The following is a 20164-nucleotide window of genomic DNA, read 5'->3' as shown; positions in this document are numbered from 1 at the left end:
CTGTAATTCCTTTGTGCCTTAATTGACAGTGACTAGTGGATCAAAATTGTGTCTTTTTCTTTGAGACATATCAGAAATAACGGATACCGCACATGTATAACGAACGGTGTGTTTTTCACTGTCATCAGACGGTTAAACATAGGAGCAACGAACTGAAAACGAAATTCATATCATTTTTATAAATTTTTCTTTACATCTAAGTTGTCTTTGAATTACACTTATGACAGTGTTAGTAATATATGGATTCAAGAAGAACAGATCGATCGAAATGGTGTATGTTAATTTTTCATTGCTTCTTTAATGACTCATAATTTTTAACAGCATTGTGTACAGAACTTCAGTAGTCGATGGAATAATCTTTAGCGTCCAAAGCCAGGAAAGAAACCCGGCCTGTTGCCTGGAAATATGCCATTGAATCCTGGGAAGAATCCAGTGTTGAAGGAAGGAAAGCGCTGGCGGAATCCTGGGAAGAAGCCGGTGCCGAAACCTGGCGCAAAGCCAAAGTGGTCACCAGATGGACGGCGGCCGCGCCCACCAGCAGGGGTTCTCTGTGGGGGAGGAGCTGCAGGCGCCGTCGTCGGCTCTGCGGGAGGTGCGGGGGCCTCAGTACTGGCAGGAGGTGGTGGCTGCTCGCTGCCAGTTGGTTCTGGCGGTGGCAGGCCGGTGCCAGTAGGTTCTGGCGGTGGCAGGCCGGTGCCAGTAGGTTCTGGCGGTGGCAGGCCGGTGCCAGTAGGTTCTGGCGGTGGCAGACCGGTGCCAGTGGGTTCTGGCGGTGGCAGGCCGGTACCAGTCGGCTCAGGGGGCGGCAGATCAGTCGATGGCGGAACTGGCTCTGTTGTTTGGCTGGTGCACTTGGACACCTGTAAACAAAGGCACATACTTTCAATAAACTTCTAGAGGAGTACATCATGGTACATATTATGAGGTGAGTGTGTTGAAAAATGATTAGAAACGTGAGCAATCAAGATACGCGGTAATATACGAAACTTCATGCCCCAGAAAACAGACTGGAAACTCTTTCTGACCTAGAATATTTAACGGAATAGTCGCTGACACACAAGTTTACCTAAACTACACATAAACTAGGCTCAGTTGAAATGAATTTTGCATCGCTTACTGTTCATATATCAAACAATAAGTCATGATTCGCCAAGAAACTGTCAGAAAATTGAGTAACTTCTTTGCTTCTAGCTCTAAGTAGTGCAATTAAGGATGCTCCCTCGAATATGAAATCATTTTCTTGAAGAATTAAGATCAGAACATAAGTTAATAACATGAATTCCACCAAATATTGTAGTTAGAAAGCCCCTCAATATGTACTCCACATATAACTCTCTAACATACCAGGTCACTCTGCAGTACATTCAGCAAACGTCCATAACAGCAGCCAACGACTCACCTTACCTCATCTGGAATCTAATTTCATAAAAAAAAATAGTATTTATTGCTAGTGGTTTGCAATTACAAAACGTAACTAAGTCAGTTAACTGTTTGTACCACCTCCGAGCATTTACATGCCGCAGTCAGTATGAACGAGTGTGCACAATATGGCGGCGTGGCAGCAGGTAGTGGCATTAAGCAAAGTTAGGAAATCAAAAGAGGCGGTTTTGACGAAATAACTGAGATATATACTGTTATCTCAGCTATTTCGTCAAAACCGCCTCTTTTCATTTCCTCATAACAGTATATACTGTAAAACAAAATTTAATGATCGCTTTTTAGAATCGTTGTAATTGCTTCCCATTTCTGTGCCTAGGTTTGAAATCTGGCTCCAAGGTGCCTACGACAGTCCTCTGTAATGGTGGCTCAGCGTCGACACCCTAGCGCTTGAGGACGCTTCACACAGCGTACTGTCGATAGATGCAGAAGAAAGGTCACACATTAGTTCATGTGAGGATTAATGTGAATTGATGATGTCAGATTGGCAACAAATTTCACAACAATTCTGCCCAACGCTATCTAGACGTGTCACACGACGGGAAGGTCATACCCACTGTTACTCACATTTCACCCCTCGTTCCCATGACTGTGGTAGAGGTCAGAACCGCGACACGCAGCCTTCATATCACCCGGTTTTCTCATGCGTTTCCAAGGACAACATTTCAGGCACACCGACTCTCAGAATCGCCACTAGAAGCCCTCAGGTGGTGGCATAATGGGCGTCAGTGAAACCACCCTTTCCCTTGGGGCATTAATTCCTATACATTTCGCACTCGAAACTACAGTTTGCTGTGCCACGAGCAACACGACAACTTTCTTGACAATGTTCGACACTGATGTCACCATCTGGGCGATTCAACCATAGTCTAAGGATACCGCGGTGGTCTAGCGGTTCTGGCGCTGCAGTCCGGAACCGCGGGACTGCTACGGTCGCAGGTTCGAATCCTGCCTCGGGCATGGGTGTATGTGATGTTCTTAGGTTAGTTAGGTTTAAGTAGTTCTAAGTTCTAGGGGACTTATGACCTAAGATGTTGAGTCCCACAGTGCTCAGAGCCATTTGAACCATTTTTTTTTCTAACGATATAGTGAGGCTGCAGCCACACTGAAATAATGTAAGCGCTTTGGTGTGTAGTGCGGTCTCAGGATGGAACTACTAAGGACCGTTCAAAACTATTCGATGAAATATGAACTTGATCCAAAGCAGCAAAGGGTGATCACTCTGTTTTACTTCCTCCTTTGGCGAAGGGATGCAAAATTATCATCTGCATGAACAAAACGGCCAAGGGTCCCTCTGAGCCCCTGCCCTCTCCCAACCCCTTGTTCGGCAAACACTTGCGGTGACTCCCATGCACCTTTCCTGAACACGTTTTAAACGTATCTGTCAGAAGCCGGACACCCCTTTAGATGAGTGGAGCTTCAGCGCTGCTCCAGCGCCTGAAGGCAGACAACCTCACCTATGGAATGTCGAATGTTTACAGTTGTCATGAGGCAGAATGTGTGTCAACGTCTGTGACAGGTGCATTTTTCCATGCTATTGTACCGCGAAGTAGTTTTCAAGCTACTGCAGGCTCAGAATCAGATCGAGGAGTTACAGGAACATTATATCGGCCATGTGCCGATTTTAAGGGCTATATGAAACAGGAAACAAGTAAATAGTGAGTTTGTGTGGATGAAACACCTGCAAAATGTTCATTATAAAAATGAATTCGTTATTTCAACGACATGGCACAGCTTCAGAGTTTACTGATCTCATACAGATACACTTTATAAAGTGAAGTGGCGACCGTCCGCAGCTCGTGGTCGTGCGGTAGCGTTCTCGCTTCCCGCGCCCGGGTTCCCGGGTTCGATTCCCGGCGAGGTCAGGGATTTTCTCTGCCTCGTGATGACTGGGTGTTGTGTGATGTCCTTAGGTTAGTTAGATTTAAGTAAGTTCTAGGGGACTGATGACCATAGATGTTAGGTCCCATAGTGCTCAGAGCCACTTGAACCATTTGAAGTGGCGACTGAATATTTGTACCAAGGCCAGCAATCGAACCTCGATCTCCTTCTTACTAAGCAGGTGCGTTAGCCACTAAGCTACCTTGGCACAGTGATTTACACATCTGCACAGATTACCCTGGCACACCTACCTCCTAGATCCAAATTCTCACTGCCGCCTTACCCTACTTTAAATTCCTCGGTATACATTAACAGAATTGCCAAACCTCTCCATCTTCTGGAATAGCACCTCAGCATCAAACGTAAATGGGGGTTGAGCCGTGGTAAAAATTGCGTTTTGAAGAGCGCGCCACAGCGCGTAGCGTGAAGCAGTCGCCCTCCGTTTCTAGTGGTGGCGCCGCTGTGGCAATCGCACCTTTAGTGTCTCCCATTGGTTGGAAAGGGGAAAGGTAGACAGTTCACGTGGATTTAAGGGGCGCTATGAGCTCGCCTGCAGTCAGTCTGGGGTCATTATGGGTCAGTCTCTCATCACCGGCTTGCTAGTCTGTCTCTCGTCCGAATTTGTGAGGCAGTTAGTGTCTGTCTGTCGTCCGGAGTGCTACTCGTAGTATGTCTTTCGTTCGGATCAACATTTAAAGCCGGCAAAATGAGAGTCTTTCCACTACGCCAGTAAGAGAACTCAGCGAGTGGTCGCTCGGTCAGGGCTTAGTTCCTGCATCTGAGTCTGCGCGTTAGGCCGCCAGTCTGCTCCGGCAATGGTCAAGGCGGATGGATCGATCGGTCGGTCGGTCGCGCACTGAGACACAAGATGACTTGTCCGTCTTGAGCATCGGCGCATGTGAAGTCGCCACGTGAGTCCAGTGGGCCGCGCCGTATAGCGAGGGGTAGTGACTTCGCGGTCGACACGAGAGCAACAGGAGTCAACCCACGACATCGGTCTGGCCGGTCCGGGCTGCGACGCCGTGAAACGGGAGATCGGCGCGCCTTCGTGCGTCAGTTGAAGCGACTGGCAGCGGACGGTTCGGGAGAGCGATTCGGGGGTGCTGCGCCAGGTCTTCTCCAGAAATTGCAGTTTATTAGAAGTTAAGTAATGCGTGATATGTTGTTTCATTTACTTGTTAAATTCTACTTGTTTTCTTGGTGAGGTCACCAGACATCTTGTTTTGGGGTCGTCCCACCATTCTTCTCCGTTTGCCCACCCGCGGGAAGGTGGTTGTTTATGAATTGTATGGTCCGTTTTTCCTTTGTGGAGTGGGGGTAGGTTAGGGCAACCTGCGGTTCGGGTTGTTTGGTAATCTCCGTATCAATATACCATTCGTTAGCAGCTGCCTCTGTCATGTTTGTCGGATTTGGTGTTAACGACTTTATTGCTTGGAGTGTAACGGCCTAATGTCTGAAATATATTTTGACCTTGCCTATCATCTTGAGAGGTGGTATCTGTGTACTGTAGAGCATGTTAACGTGTTTGGCCAAACTTGTATAATTTTAGAAAAGATTGCATTTCATGGGATTTTATTTAAATGGTCATTTTAGTATATAAAGTTACCACCCTTTCACCGTAAGGCTTTTCTTAGAAGTTAAAATCAAGTTGCACCTTCGGTGGCAAAGTTAATATTATAATTTTAGTGTTTTGTACCATTTACATCCCTTCTACGGGGTGCATAGTTTGTGTGAATTGTTAAAACTTTTAGTTTAAAGTAATCTGGTGTGTTGCAGATTTGCACCAGAGTAGCCTTTCAGAGGTTGTTTTGAGCGGTCGTAACTGCGACCGTGTCAAAAGGGAGCGGCAAGGTTCTCAGCCCGAAAGCTCATTAGGTCAAAAATTTGTTTCTTTCTGCCTCTGAATAAATTGTAACTTGATATTTAGAGGTTGCTTTCTGATTATAATTTTAAATCTATTTCTTTAAAAAAATGCTTTAGGCTTCATTAATGTGAATAAATTACCAATTGTTAAAAAGGAATTTGCTTATGATTTCATCAGTTACTCCCTGGCAACTACTTCCACGCTCACATAGCGTGATTAAATGTGTTAATGTTCTTGATGAATTGCTAGTAAGTAGAATAAATTTTTAAGAATATTCTTTGAAAATAAATCCACGGTTCAGGGGTGCACCCTGAAAACCAGGTGCATGTGCTTAAACGAATAGAATGACAACAATTTCAGAGACTTTATTGGTCCCATACAGATATGATTTTGTGTGCTGAAGCGGCGAGTGAAAATTTGTACTTAGGCCAGGAATCAAATCTGTGTGTCCTGCTTACTAGGCAGGTGCATTAGCCACTAATCTGGAGAACCTCGACAATTCTGCTCGTGTGTAAGGGGAAATTTTAAGTAGACTGGGGTGGCTGTGAGAATTTTGACCGAGGAGAGAGGCGTGCCAGGGTATTCCGTTCAGCTGTATAAACTGCTGTGCTGAGGTGGCGGCTATTCGGTTCAGCTGTGTAAACTGATGGGCCAAGGTGGCTTAGTGGCTAACACACCTGCCTCGTAAGCAGTAGACCTGGGTTCGATTCTCGTCCTGGTACAAATTTTCACTCACCGCTTCCGTCTATATACATAAAATCTGTCATTTTCCACAAGGCAGTGGAATCACCATGACTATAGCGTCTAGCTGCATATGGTCCACATAACGTTCGTGTGACACCTCCATCTGATGATGAGCTTGCAGTGGCTTGACAATTAGCTAATAATGGAAAAAATAAGTCGTATCAAAATTGAGAACAGTTACTGGTTCCATATTACTCCCACATAAATCGCTAACTAATTATTAGTTTCTATGTTTCAATTACGTTCTCATGGAAGATCTATGTCTACGTTTAAAATTGTGTGCTATCGAATCGTTAGCGTCATAATTATGCAGGAAGTAGTGCTTTGTAAAGTGTGTATTTTGGAATACAGAATCAGTGGTCGGAAACGACTGTTAGACAAAGGACGAGCTGTTCAACAGGCAATGAGTATAATGAATATGTTTGTAAATTACGTACAGTACACTGTCCCAAAGACGTTGGTGACACTACCTCTAAAAACAATATTCAGTCGTTTTGATGTACGCTGGGCTAAATTGACTACCTTTATCAACTTCAAAATGACTTAGACACGATATCTGTATGGTGAAAAAATTGGAAACTGACTCTAAATAAGGAAAAGTGCGAAGTCATACCACGAGTACTAAAAGAAATCCGTTAAATTTCAGTTACACGATAAATCACTCACATGTAAAATCTGTTAGTTCAGTTATATGCATAGGAATCACAATTAAGAACAGCTTACATCTGAACGATCATGTAGATAATATGGTGGGGAATGCAAATCAAACACTGCGTTTTATTGGCAGTAGGCTTAGAATGTGCAGCAGGTCTACACTATGCTTGTCCGTCCTCTGTTAGAGTACTGCTGTGAGGTATGGGATCCTTAACAGACAGGATTGAGAAGGACTTTGAAGGAGTCCAAAGAAGAGCAGCCCATCTTGTATCGTCGAGAAATAGGGGACAGCGTGTCACAGACACGATAAGCGAATTGCCATGGCAATCATTAAAACAAGGCTGTTTTTCGTTGTGACGAGACTTTTTCACAATCAGCAACATTCTCCTCTGAATGCAAAAATATTTTATTGGTGCCACCCTACATAAGGAGAAATCGTAATACAGTAAGAGAATTCACAGCTTGTACGTTAGGAATTAAGTGTCCATGTTTCCCATACGCCGTCCGGGAGTGGAACGTTAGGGAAATAGTCCTAAGGTTGTTGTTGAACCCTCGGTCATGCACTTAAATGTAAACTGCAAAGTGGTCATGTACATTTACAGTTGAGTTCTCGGAGCCTTTCACGGTGGCATGTGTGTATAAAATAACTTTTGCAGCTTCTTAGTCGTTTCCCACAGATCCTAACCGACAAGCTGGGCATAACGGATAAGATTCAGTATAAGTTCATCCTTACTGATGAGGTGCTGGTTTGGCAAACTCGATATAGGCTATCCCCTCCGAAAATAAAGAACTTGAATGGTGGCATGTTAGATGGCAGAGTGATCAGACCCCGTATATCACCGTATGCATCGTCCATATTTGTACTACGCAAAGCCAAGAGTAGGAAGTTTCGTACGGTGGTTGAGTATAGATTAGTTAACCAGAAGGTTGCTTTAGAATCTGTACTTTTGTCTGATTTATATAATTGTTTTACGTGATTTGCTGAGACCAAGTTCTTTACAGTTCTTGATCTTAGTCAGGTATATTATCAGATCCCGTTATCCAAGGACTCTAAACATATTACCAGCTTCTGTAAGAACTGGAACCTATATGTGTTCATTTTGGCTTGTCCACTAGTGTGGCTGCTTTGTACCCCCTTCTAGACTGTGTTGTGGGTGATCTGAAATTTAAATGTGTATATAACTGTCTAGATTATGTGGTGGTTTATAGTGCCACGTTCGCTGATGATTTGAAACACTGGAGGCTCGGCCGCGGTGGTCTAGCGGTTCTGGCGCTGCAGTCCGGAACCGCGGGACTGCTACGGTCGCAGGTTCGAATCCTGCCTCGGGCATGGGTGTGTGTGATGTCCTTAGGTTAGTTAGGTTTAAGTAGTTCTAAGTTCTAGGGGACTTATGACCTACGATGTTGAGTCCCATAGTGCTCAGAGCCAGCCACTGGAGGCTACTCTGCTTCTCAGGGAAGCAGGGTTGACCGTCAAATCAGCCAGAATTACGTTGGGATGTCGGAAGAGATCATTTTTGGGGCATTTAATGTCTGCCGATGGTATTAGGATCGATCAAGATTGCCCTAGGATTTCCATAGAACCCCTAGGGCCAGAAATAAGAAGGCTGTGGCTAATTTTACAGGCATGGCAATTTTTTTCGGAAGTTTGTTCCAATTTTGGTCAGTTACCTGGGTCCCTTATTGACCTTTGTAAGAAAGAATTTGTTTTCCTTGGGGACGAGGTTCATCAGGCATCCTTTGAGGCAATTAAAGAGGCCCTTACCCCCGGTTTGGCTATCCGCGACTTTGACCACCTGTTTGTATCCAAATGGATGCTTCTACTTGTAGAAGAGCGGCTACTCTTCTGTAAGAACAAAACGGGGAGCGGCATCCCATAGCTTACGGTTCTACGAACTTGTTACCACCTGAAACTAAACATTACGTTTATGAATGGGAAACACGGGCAGTTCTCTTTGCCCTTGAAAATTTAAGTTTTATCTTGAGCACAGGAAATCTCTTCTATAGACGAATAATCAGGCCCTTAGCTGGCTTGTGGCACATCCCTGCAAAACTGGGAGAATAGCGCTCTGAGCGATTTGGGTTTCCACTTTTCGTTTTAATGTTAGCCATATTAGGGGGCCCCAACAGGGTGGTGGATGCCTTAAGCCGCATGTTATAAGGCGAAGTTCTTGATCACATGGAGCAGAGGAGGGGGGGAGGATGTTTCTTCCAAAGATTGAGCAACAGGGATGTTGACGGAGGTCTCTGAACTCTACCAATTTGAAGTGGAAGCTTGACCCTAGAATTGCCAGGATTAAACGGAGGTTATAACAAAAGGAACAGATCTCTGGGTATAGCCTAAACAAAGGCCTACTTCGTTATAGTTGGCACAGCGAGAGCGAACGTAAGATTTGTTTGCCCATGGAATTTGTCGGTCCCGTCTTCTGGTACTTTCATTGTACAGTGATGGGTGGTAACTTGGGTATTCATAAAACCTCTAAAACGATATTGGTGAGGAGTATGAAATTTGCCAGAGTGCTAAGCCCAATTCTGACTTGCTTCAGAGGCTTTTACTGTAGACCTCGGAGAATAGTCCGATGGCGAAACTTTTCACTGTTTAGAAAGGACCCCTCCCTTGTAATCGTGCTGGAAATAGGTACGTTATGGTGGTTGTTGGTGTTTTTTCCCGTTTCTGCTGGTTGATTCCGAGCAGTGGGGTTATGGCTCCTTTGACCATTTGCCACCTTCTACGTATTTTTTCCACCTTTGGACTACCTAGATTTCTTGTGAGTGATAACAGTCCAGCTTTCACTTCCAAAATGTTTAAAAGGTTTTGTTTTGAGAATGCCATTAAACAAATCGTCACCACCCTATACTATGCTTACCCTCCTTTGTAGGCGCTACAGTCTGGAACCGCGCCACCGCTACGGTCGCAGGTTCGAATCCTGCCTCGGGCATGGATGTGTGTGATGTCCTTAGGTTAGTTAGGTTTAAGTAGTTCTAAGTTCTAGGGGACTGATGACCACAGCAGTTAAGTACCATAGTGCTCAGAGCCCTCCTTTGTAGGGGAAGTCAATCGTAATCTGAAGGCGGCACTGATCACTTTTCATAGAAGTTCTCAAAAGAAGTCGGATCTTTCGATACCCTTGCTCAGTTTTGTGTTCAGTGTCAGATGAAGTACCCTTCAGCTAACTTATGGTCTATTAATGACCTTCTTTCACAACAGGTTAGTACGGAAATTATTCACCGGAATCGAAAAGGTAGAGATCTTCCAGAAATGAACGTGGCGTTACAGTCGTGTCTGTAAGGAGTGTAAATGTAAAATAGGAGGCCGAGTTTTTGTGTGGAACCCAGAACTCACCATAAAAGAAGAGTCGGGTTACTGTAGTAAATTGGCTCAGCGATTCCTCTTTCCCTGTGAAATCGTGCGGAAATTAAGTCCTGGAAATCATATTTTGCCGGCCGCGGTGGCCGAGTTAGTTAGGTTTAAGTACTCTACGGGCCATTTATATTGCTACAGCACGAAGATGACGTGCTACAGACGCAAAATTTAACCGACAGGAAGACGATGCTGTGATATGCAAATGATTACCTTTTCACAGCATTCACACAAGGTTGGCGCCGGTGGCGGCACCTACAACGTGCTGACATGAGGAAAGTTTCCAACCGATTTCTCATACACAAACAGCAGCTGACCACCGTTGCCTGGTGAAACGTTGTTGTGATGCCTTGTGTAAGGAGGAGAAATGTGTACCATCACGTTTCCGACTTTGATAAAGGTCGGATTGTAGCCTATCGCGATTGCGGTTTATCGTATCGTGACATTGCTGCTCGCGTTGGTCGAGATCCAATGACTGTTAGCAGAATATGGAATCGGTGGGTTCAGGAGGGTAGTAGGGAACGCCGTGCTGGATCCCAACGGCCTCGTATCACGAGCATTCGAGATAACAGGCATCTTATCCGCATGGCTGTTATGGGTCGTGCAGCCACGTCTCTATTCCTGAATCAACAGATGGGGACGTTTGCAAGACAACAACCATCTGTACGAACAGTTCGACGACGTTTGCAGCAGCAAGGACTCTCAGCTCGGAGATCATGGCTCCGGTTACCCTTGACGCTGCATCACAGACAGGAGCGCCGGCGATGGTGTACTCAACGACGAACCTGTGTGCACGAATGGCAAAACGTCATTTTCTTCGGATGAATCCAGGTTCTGTTGACAGCATCGTGATGGTCGCATCCGTGTTTGGCGACATCGCGGTGAACGCACATTGGAAGCGTGTATTCGTCATCGCCAAACTGGCGTATCACCCGGCATGATGGTATGGGGTGCCATTGGTTACACGTCTCTGTCACCTCTTGTTCGCACTTGAACAGTGGACATTATATTTCAGATGTGTTACGACCTGTGGCTCTACCCTTCAGAGCGGTTCTAGGCGCTACAGTCTAGAGCCGCGTGACTGCTACGGTCGCAGGTTCGAATCCTGCCTCGGGCATGGATGTGTGTGATGTCCTTAGGTTAGTTAGGTTTAAGTAGTTCTAAGTTGTAGCGGACTGATGACCTCAGAAGTTAAGTCCCATAGTGCTCACAGCCATTTGAATCTACCCTTCATTCGATCCCTGAAAAACCCTACATTTCAGCAGGGTAATGCACGTCCGCATGTTGTAGGTCCTGTACGGGCCTTTGTAGATACAGAAAATGCTCGACTGCTGCCCTGGCCAGCACATTCTGCAGATCTCTCACCAACTGAAAACGTCTGGTGAATGGTGGTCGAGCAACTGGCTCGTCACAATACGCCAGTCACCACCCTTGATGAACTGTGGTATCGTGTTGAAGCTGCATGGGCAGCTGTGCCTGTACACGCCATCCAAGCTCTGTTTGACTCAATGCCCAGGCGTATGAAGGCCGTTATTACGGCCAGAGGTAGTTGTTCTGGGTACTGATTTCTCAGGATCTATGCACCCAAACTGCGTGAAAATGTAATCGTATGTCAGTTCTAGTATAATATATTTGTCCAATGAACACCCGTTTATCATCTGCGTTTCTGCTTGGTGTAGCAATTTTAATGGCCAGTAGTGTTGTAGAGGAGCCGTGCTGAGTTGCAAATATCTAGCTGTTTAAGTTCTTAGTCCACGCCTGGCAGTATTTCTGCAATTATTTTTCTATTCACTCATTATTTGTGATGTGATCACAGTGCATGTCTCCTATAGTGATTACTCACTGAGCACTGAGCACAAGAAGTGAGGCAGTGTTGAGCGTGCAGTGGTTCCCTGGACCTAGAAGTGCCTTTAGTCTGTTCCAGCGTCACAGACAGTGTGGCATACTACCTTATGAGACTCTTCGACCGTAGTGTCTTCTCATCTGTGCTTCCACAAACCACGCCAGACTGTACCATCTCCGCCATGGAAGTCGCTGCTCGACAAATTATGTAATTGTAATCCATTAACTGTTTCATGTAACTATTGTTTTCCTCATTCTAAAGAGCTAAGTAGTCAGTGGAGGTCGCCACTCGCGAACGTATGTAATTGTAATCTAGTAGCTCTTTTACATAACTGCTGTTTTCTCATTCTAAGTGACTAAATGGGCAGTTATTTTATGCCAGTTTGGTACCCCTTGTTTTAACAATGTAATGCGTTTTTCAACTTGGGCAACATTTTTTAAAATTACTATGGGAAGCTACTCTTGTTGTAGACTGCTCAGTCTTTTGTGATAGCAGTCTATTTAATGTGACAGATCCCCCCTCCCCCTACCGCTTGCTTTCTTAATGTCGGGCACTGTAACGGCACTGACTTTGGCAACTTTGTGCTTGGTTTGGCCAAAGCTGACTGTATTTCGTCAGCGTGGTGCATAGATGTAAACAGGTGGTTTTTAGCCATCGTCCTGTTGGGTTCTGTTTGAGTTTGATGTTACCGCTCATATCTTGTAAGAAGAAAGGCATGTAATCTGCATTGCGTGCCTTAAGCGTCGTACTCAAAGGATTTATCTCTGCCGAATATTCTGGCTGCGCTTTGTTAACTGTGACCGGTCTTCCGCAGGTTTCATGGTTGTTTAACTGTTGAGTCAGCCCAGTGCGGAATGTTTGTAACGTTCTTGTCAAAGGCAATCGAAAATTGTATGCAACTTAACTGAGACCGTTATCATTCTCCCATGTCTGTGGTTATAAACGATAACATTTGGTCGTAATTTGACATTAGAGGTCTCCAATTTATGGGCTTGCCTGTAAAGAGCTATAATTTGATAAAAGGTACTGTTTTATTGTATAACACTTGTTGGTATCGAAACTGTTGTTCATTTTTTAATTAGTCTTTAAGGTAATTGTCGCTGATCTCATAAATTACATCTCTTGGTATATATAGCGTTTTCTTAATGGTAGTAAATTTGTCAAATGGTGAATGATGTGTACTTAAAACCTTGGACAGACTTTTCAAGTGCTTGGTCTGGTTAAGCCGCACCCTGAAAGGTGACATTTCACAGTGCTATAGAAGAATGTTGAAAATTAGATGGACTGATAAGGTATGAAATTAGGAGGCTCTCCATCGAACCGGCGAGGAAAGGAATATGTGAAAACACTGACAATAAGAAGGGACAGGACGATAATACATAATTTCCTTGGTTGTAGATGGAGCTGTACAGTGTAAAAACTGTAGAGCAATGCTGGTATTAGAATATATCCAGCATGTAACTGAGGATGTAGTTCGCAGGTGCTACTCTAATGTGAAAAGGATGACACTGGACGAAGAAAAAATAATAATAATATCATGAAAGTTAAATACATTTGAACCTTGACCTTCCTCTGCAATTTTACTTGGTAGCTTTCTCAGTGTACAGTAGAAAGCCTCGATCATAGTCTACAGCCATGTCTCACTCAATTCTCAGTAACTTCTTTCTCTTCATGACCTTAGATTCTTATAAGTGCAACGCGCTTTCTGTAAAACTGTGGATAACATTTCGCTCGTTATATGTCATCCATGCTACCGAAGAATTTCGAAGAGTGATCGCAGATAATCTCTTCAGCCTCTGTGTTGGTACTGAAATTTTGTACTCCTAAGCTTCACTGTTTGTTAAGGAAAAAAATATTTAAAGGAAGGACAGATAAACCAAATACGAATTAAGAGAAAGAAGTAGTGAGCTCTATACAACCGAGCCTTGTGTTTGGCAATACGCGCAAGTGTGGTGAGTATATGCGTTGATTGGCTGCCCATAGACGCTATAACGAGAGTATTTGTCAGAGTCTTCTTTTGTTTGTTGTTATTTAAAATGCTTCTATTAATTAAAATCTAGAGGAGGAGGAAATACGTGTAGTGATTCCTTTCCTGTATGTAGAAGACGCAAAAAGGGTTCGAAATTCATATACGGATTGTAAATGTATGGATAAAGCACTACGATTGCTCAGCGAGAAGATGAAGTATTTAATCGTGACCTACTGATGTCCAAGATGTACTGTGAAGTTAGTGACTATGTGGCGGTACTGAAGACTTGGACGTTGATGTAAGAGCCAAGAAAACAGACACTTCTAGATTTTGTTTTTATCAAATGAGTTTCTAATAATTGTCCTTTGTGGAATTCTTACATTACACTTCAGTTATTGCAAATTCCTTTCACACTGGACCAAAAATGCTAACTGAAATGCACAAAAACAATCGACTAGTTAATGATTTGAATTTCCCTGGGCACTACAGTAATAAAGCCAAGATCGTGCACTTTAAAAAACATTATGGGTAGGTGTTTGGTCCTTATGATCCTGATGGATATATATTGTAAGATACACTCCTGCTCATAAATTAAGGATAATGCTGATACATGGTGAAACAACGCTCTGGTGGGCGGTTTACGGGTTTAAATCATCTCGGGATATGACCATGAGGTGCATTTGACCTGCAGATGTCGCACGGTGGCGCTGGCAGCAGTCTACATATGCAGGGGTGTGTTGGTGCATGTCAGAGTACGGTGCAGCGAGTAAGTGTGCAGACATTTTCAGACGTGCTAATGCTGACTGTGTGTTGAAAGTGGCTCAAAGAAATATTGATGACGTTGTGAGGGGTAGAATACTAGGGCGACTGGAGGCTGGTCAAACACAGCAGGTCGTAACACGGGCCCTCTGTGTGCCACGAAGTGTGATCTCAAGATCATGACAACGATTCCAGAAGACAGGAAACGTGTCCAGGCGCTACAGTACGGGATGTCCACAGCGTACAACCCCACAACAAGACCGATATCTCACCATCAGTGCCCGCAGATGGCCACGGAGTACTGAAGGTAGCCTTGCTCGGGACCTTACCGCAGCCACTGGGACAGTTGTCTCGAGACACACAGTCTACAGACAACTGAACAGAGATGCTTTACTCACCCGGAGACATGCAAGGTGCATTCTACTGATCCTCGTCGCAGGAGGGCCCATAAAGCCTGTTGTCAAGAACACAGTATATGATCATTGGAACAGTAGCCCAGGTTACGTTCACGGACAAGTCCAGGTGTAGTCTGAACAGTGATTCTCGCCGGATTTTCATCTGGCGTGAACCAGAAACCAGATACCAACCCCTTAATGTCCTTGAAAGGGACCTGTGTGGAGGTCGTGGTTTGATGGTGTGGGGTGGGATTATGAATGGTGCACGTACACCCATGCATGACTTTGACAGAGGAACTGTATCAGGTCAGGTGTATCGGGACGTCATTTTGCACCAGTATGTCCGCCTCTTCAGGGGTGCAGTGGGTCCCACCAGCCTCCTGATGGATGATAACCCACGGCCCTACCGATCTCCCATTGTGGAGGAGTACCTTGAAACAGAAGATATCAGGCGAATGTAGTGGCCTGCCTGTTCTCCAGAACTAAACCCCATCGAGCACGTCTGGGATGCTCTTGGCCGACGTATCGCTGTACGTCTTCCAACCCCTAGGACACTTCAGGAGCTCGGACAGGCACTGGTGCAAGAATGGGAGGCTGTACCCCAGTAGCTGCTCGACCACCTGATTGAGAGTATGCCAGCCCGTTGTGCGGCATGTGGGCTACTGCCACGTTGTGTGGCACCACATTCTGCAATTATCCTTAATTTATGAGTAAGAGTAAAGATTAAGGTACTGCTGTTCATGCGATAATATGTTCTTTTGTGTTTGTTTAGTACGATGGCTGATCAGCAAAGACTGAGACTCATTTTTTCCTGTAGCTTCCATATTAGTTGCCTATCTGTACCACGTATATTTGAAAAGAGTGTGTTTTATGTATAATATCCAAATGCGACAGCACTCTCGTATAGTGTTCCAGTTTGTAGATGCTATTTGTATTTCGCTTACCAAACAATGGAGAGACGTGAGATGATCAGTACGGCGGAATAAAATTCTTGCTCGCTACAGTCACATAGACTTACGAAAAGCAGTAGCAAACGTACGGTGAATATGCACAACCTCGTGCAACAGTATTTAGGGGATTCAAGGACCTCAAAGAAGGCTGATTTGTCTGTGTTAAGCAAGTGGGCCTAGTGTTTCGGCTTCTGCGGTGACTGAAGTCAACATCAACACAGCTGCTGTGACTGTCCGCGAGGATCAGCGGATAACATTACTTAACCTCAGTGAACTGTTGGCAATTTCATATGCAGCGTCTTTACGATTATGCATGATTATCTTCATATATCGCGTGTTACTGCCCGTCGTCAAGGGCACGTCTTTTGATTCCCGAAGAAAAGGGTGTGCGAATGGAGACAAGCCGTGATGTGCTGCTTCTCTTTAGTGATAGAGAGGTGCCTTTCTGGAATCGATTACCACCGGTGATGAGTCATGGCTGCATCATTATGATCCTGAGGGAAAACGAGCCAGCATAGATTCTCCAATACCAAAAAAGGCGAAAGTTGTTCTATCCGCAGGGAAAGTAATGGTGAGCAACGAAATGATTCACCCCCATGCAGTTTCCCCTCACACTGGTTACAGCCTGATACTACACGTCAGTATTGGCTAACCTGAGGAAGCGTATTGCAGTGGAACGATCAGAAGTTTCTCGAACTGGGTAGCGGCTTCATCATGAAAATGCGCTGGCTCAGGTGGCAAATCAAGTCATGGAGTTTCTGGTTCAATTCAACATTACCTGGGTACGGCATCCGACTTACAGCCCCGGTCTTGTACTCTGTCATTTTTTTATTCCCATCGCTAAAGGCAAAGCTTTGGGGAATTCGATTTGAGAACTCTGAAGCAGTGTTCAGTAAGAGCGAGGCGATTCTCAAGAAAAGACAAGGAATAGTATGCACCATGTGTACTAGGACTGGCACACACGCCATGGTTCCAAAATGGCTCTGAGCACTATTGGACTTAACATCTGAGGTCATCAGTCCCCTAGAACTTAGAACTACTTAAACCTAACTAACCTAAGGACTTCACACACATCCATGCCCGAGGCAGGATTCGAACCTGCGACCGTAGCGGTCTCGCGGTTCCAGACTGAAGCGCCTAGAACCGCTCGGCCACCAGCGACCGGCACACGCACTATGAAAAGTGCGTTTAAGTAGTAGGCAAGTACTTTGAACAAGATCATGTAAAAACTGAAATGGAAAATAAACATCTGTAAAAAAGTCTTATTCTGTATGATCAGCCCTCGTATAAGAACGCTACGTACTTAAAAGAAGACACCTCGTATCCTGGTCAAAGGGCAGTAACAGCTCTTTAGTCTCATTGAAGCAGATGTCATTAACGGTTTGAATAAAATTTATAGTGAAATTATATATAGCTCGAAATATGAATATCATGACGCACCACTTCGTCAAAGAATATATGGTGAAAACATTTATGAAGCAAAGCTAAACAATACTGTTCAATGGTGGAATCCTAATAATAGGAAAACTTGTTGTTGAGAAGTCTCGAAATTTTTGTATTTGGGCTTCCATAAAATATAGTAGCTCACAGGATTCCTGTATCATACTTGAGAGATTTAGACGTTTAACGCAACGAACGCTGGGTCATAAATTGGATGAAACTCTACGTAAGCTAGAGAATATAATTGGTGTACTTACATTTCTTTACGGGAGGGAAAATATCTACCATACTGAAACAAATATAGCCACCTGCATTACTTTTCCTGTGATCGTAGCAGATTATTTGCTGCTTGAATCCAAACTATACGAAGTCATAAGTGAATAGCTTAAAGTTGAAAGCATCATCGATAAAAGAATAAAAATCGCCAACAACCAGTTTCGGTGCGTACAAGAACGCTTGAATAAAACAATGCCAAAACAGTTCGATAGCCAGTCTACAAAGACATGGACAAGATGGACGGACCAATGGGAAACCTGAATATGTCAAGGCCCTGAAAGCGAAATTAAACAATTTTTATAGTTTCAACAATATTTTCTTATCCGATCAGAAATCGATTACTGAAGAATGCACTAGGAGCTGGAGAGAACTGAACTCTAGAGAAATACTTTGATGACATTTCACAGTGCCATGCTACGGAGTGATTCTGTTACATGGTTACAAACTACAGGAAACTATGTCTTAAAATATAAGCAGCAAAAATGTCACGTGAGAACAGAGACGGAGATACGTCCCAAGGAAGGCACGAGACCCGCATGAAGGTGCAGATAAAAGGTGTTTCTCAGTGTAAGTTTCAATGGTGGAAAGCACACACAAGAACAGTTCAGGCAAGTGATATGTCCTGTCTGTACAAGTACTTTTGTGGTTTGATGGCAGCGAACCATCAGCACATGTTGAGCCTCAGTGTGTGGGCGGGGTAGACGTTGACGCGATGACTCTGCACGGAAATGCTGAAGTTAACTGGAGTACCATCTTGTAACGGCTACGTTATCCGTCGTACCAACAAACTCACATCTTTTATCAGAGGAGGCGGAGTCACCCACAGAAAGAGAAGATTTGCCTCGCCTGTGATACATGGAAGGATGCCTCGTCGCATGAGGCAGTCGCCAATAATCTCCGCCCACAGGTTGGGGCTGAACCGATGCTGATGGTTCGCTGGCACCTTACCACTAAAACACTAGTACAGAAGACAGAACATGCTATCTCTCCTGGTGTGGTCTGTGTGTGCTTTCAGCCGCTGAAACCGACACTGTCAGAGATCTTTTATCTCCACCTTCAAGCGGTTCTACATCCCTTGATGTAAATTTCCAGCCATATGTCCAGATGCAATTTTTCCTCCGTATCCTCACAGTAATAGTTTCCTGCAGTTTATGTCCATTTAGCAAAATCAAATGGTTCAAATGGCTCTGAGCACTATGGGACTTAACATCTATGGTCATCAGTCTCCTAGAACTTAGAACTACTTAAACCTAACTAACCTAAGAACAGCACACAACACCCAGTCATCACGAGGCAGAGAAAATCCCTCATCCCCGCCGGGAATCGAACCCGGGAACCCGGGCGCGGGAAGCGAGAACGCTACCGCACGACCACGAGCTGCGGACTAGCAAAATCACCCTGTATGTTTGACTTCACACAATTTTCCAGAGTTAAGAGACCACATTCGGCTGTATCAAACTAACGTGAGCTAATGGCAGAACTCCTTTATAGGCGTTCTTGAAACATACAACTATTACGATTACTTTAGTTTTTGCTTATACGAAACCATTCGGACAAAGTTACTCACCGCAAGGCACAAGACAAGAGCTGCTACTGTGGCCCTCATGCTGTTAGATGTGTGCCGGATTCCTGCAGACGTACACCTTTTATACGTCTGCACATTGCGTGCTCTTACCACGACCTCATGAAAATAATCTCGCTTGTTTTACAATGGTTATTCTCGGAACGCACGCCTCTGCGTAACACGGAATTTTTTGGCTGTCACTAGCAGACACTTGTTTCTTTGATACGCACATGTCATTTGATAAAGCGACGGCATCACCTTCCCTGTCCTCACGAAAGCGGAGCACGCATGACACGGCCAACTGCGTCATTTCCTGTTAGTCACAAGTCTTTGAATATAGAACTACATCTGGAAAGTGAGCAAATAGTCCTTGTTGGGTTCAGCTGGACGACCTACTCTATGCTCAAACCGAATCATGTAGTTCAGTTGCCACATAGACTGCTCACAGGGTGCACACTGGAGCCTCTTGTCGATCTTTATATACCATCCTTAGTTACTAATTTCCACTCGTTAAACTCAGAATTTCTCTCAGTTCAGTAATACGAATTTTACATATCTAGTGTTGGCTAAAATCTAATTCCATAGTGAGGTGCGTTTTTTTTTGCTCTGAGTGAGTTAAGATGCCACAGAAAGTTGTACGATAGACAGTTGACCCACTATTAATAAAAGAATAATTAACAAGACTGCACAGTTTTACTATACTCTCAATAGTAGCTAAAATTTATTACTCAGAATTAAAGCGACATGTACTTACAGGGATCGAAAGGCTATTCACAATTTGTATGGAAACCAGATGGCAGTTATAAGAGTCGAGGGACATGAAAGGGAAGCAGTGGTTGGGAAGGGAGTGAGAGAGGGTTGTAGCGTCTCCCCGACGTTATTCAATCTGTATACTGAGCAAGCAATAAAGGAAACAAAAGAAAAAATTTCGAGTAGGTATTAACATCCATGGAGAAGAAATAAAAACTTTGAGGTTCGCCGATGACATTGTAATTCTGTCAGAGACAGCAAAGGACTTGGAACAGCA

At 44.4% G+C, this 20164-nt stretch overlaps 1 protein-coding gene across 1 annotated transcript; it reads right to left on the bottom strand.

Annotated features, from left to right (window-relative positions):
- Positions 1–278: 278 nt before the first annotated feature.
- On the bottom strand, positions 279–19292 carry LOC124596251 (branchpoint-bridging protein-like). The gene is made up of 2 exons (XM_047135322.1): positions 19141–19292; positions 279–860 (listed from the first exon to the last, which is right to left on the bottom strand). The coding sequence occupies exons 1-2, from the start codon at positions 19177–19179 to the stop codon at positions 360–362; spliced, it is 540 nt and encodes a 179-aa protein (XP_046991278.1). The 5' UTR covers positions 19180–19292; the 3' UTR covers positions 279–359.
- Positions 19293–20164: the final 872 nt, after the last annotated feature.

The sequence above is a fragment of the Schistocerca americana genome, chromosome 2 (assembly GCF_021461395.2).
Source record: "Schistocerca americana isolate TAMUIC-IGC-003095 chromosome 2, iqSchAmer2.1, whole genome shotgun sequence".
Classification (NCBI taxonomy): domain Eukaryota; kingdom Metazoa; phylum Arthropoda; class Insecta; order Orthoptera; family Acrididae; genus Schistocerca; species Schistocerca americana.
The sequence above is the reverse complement of the archived record's forward strand: the minus strand, read 5'-3'. Positions and strand labels throughout refer to the sequence as shown.

Coding starts and splice junctions, on each gene's coding strand:
- LOC124596251 (XM_047135322.1), bottom strand. CDS start 19,179: ATGAGGGCCACAGTAGCAGCTCTTGTCTTGTGCCTTGCG. Junction 861..19,140: donor CTCTTGTCTTGTGCCTTGCG/GTGAGTAACTTT, acceptor CTTTGTTTACAG/GTGTCCAAGTGCACCAGCCA.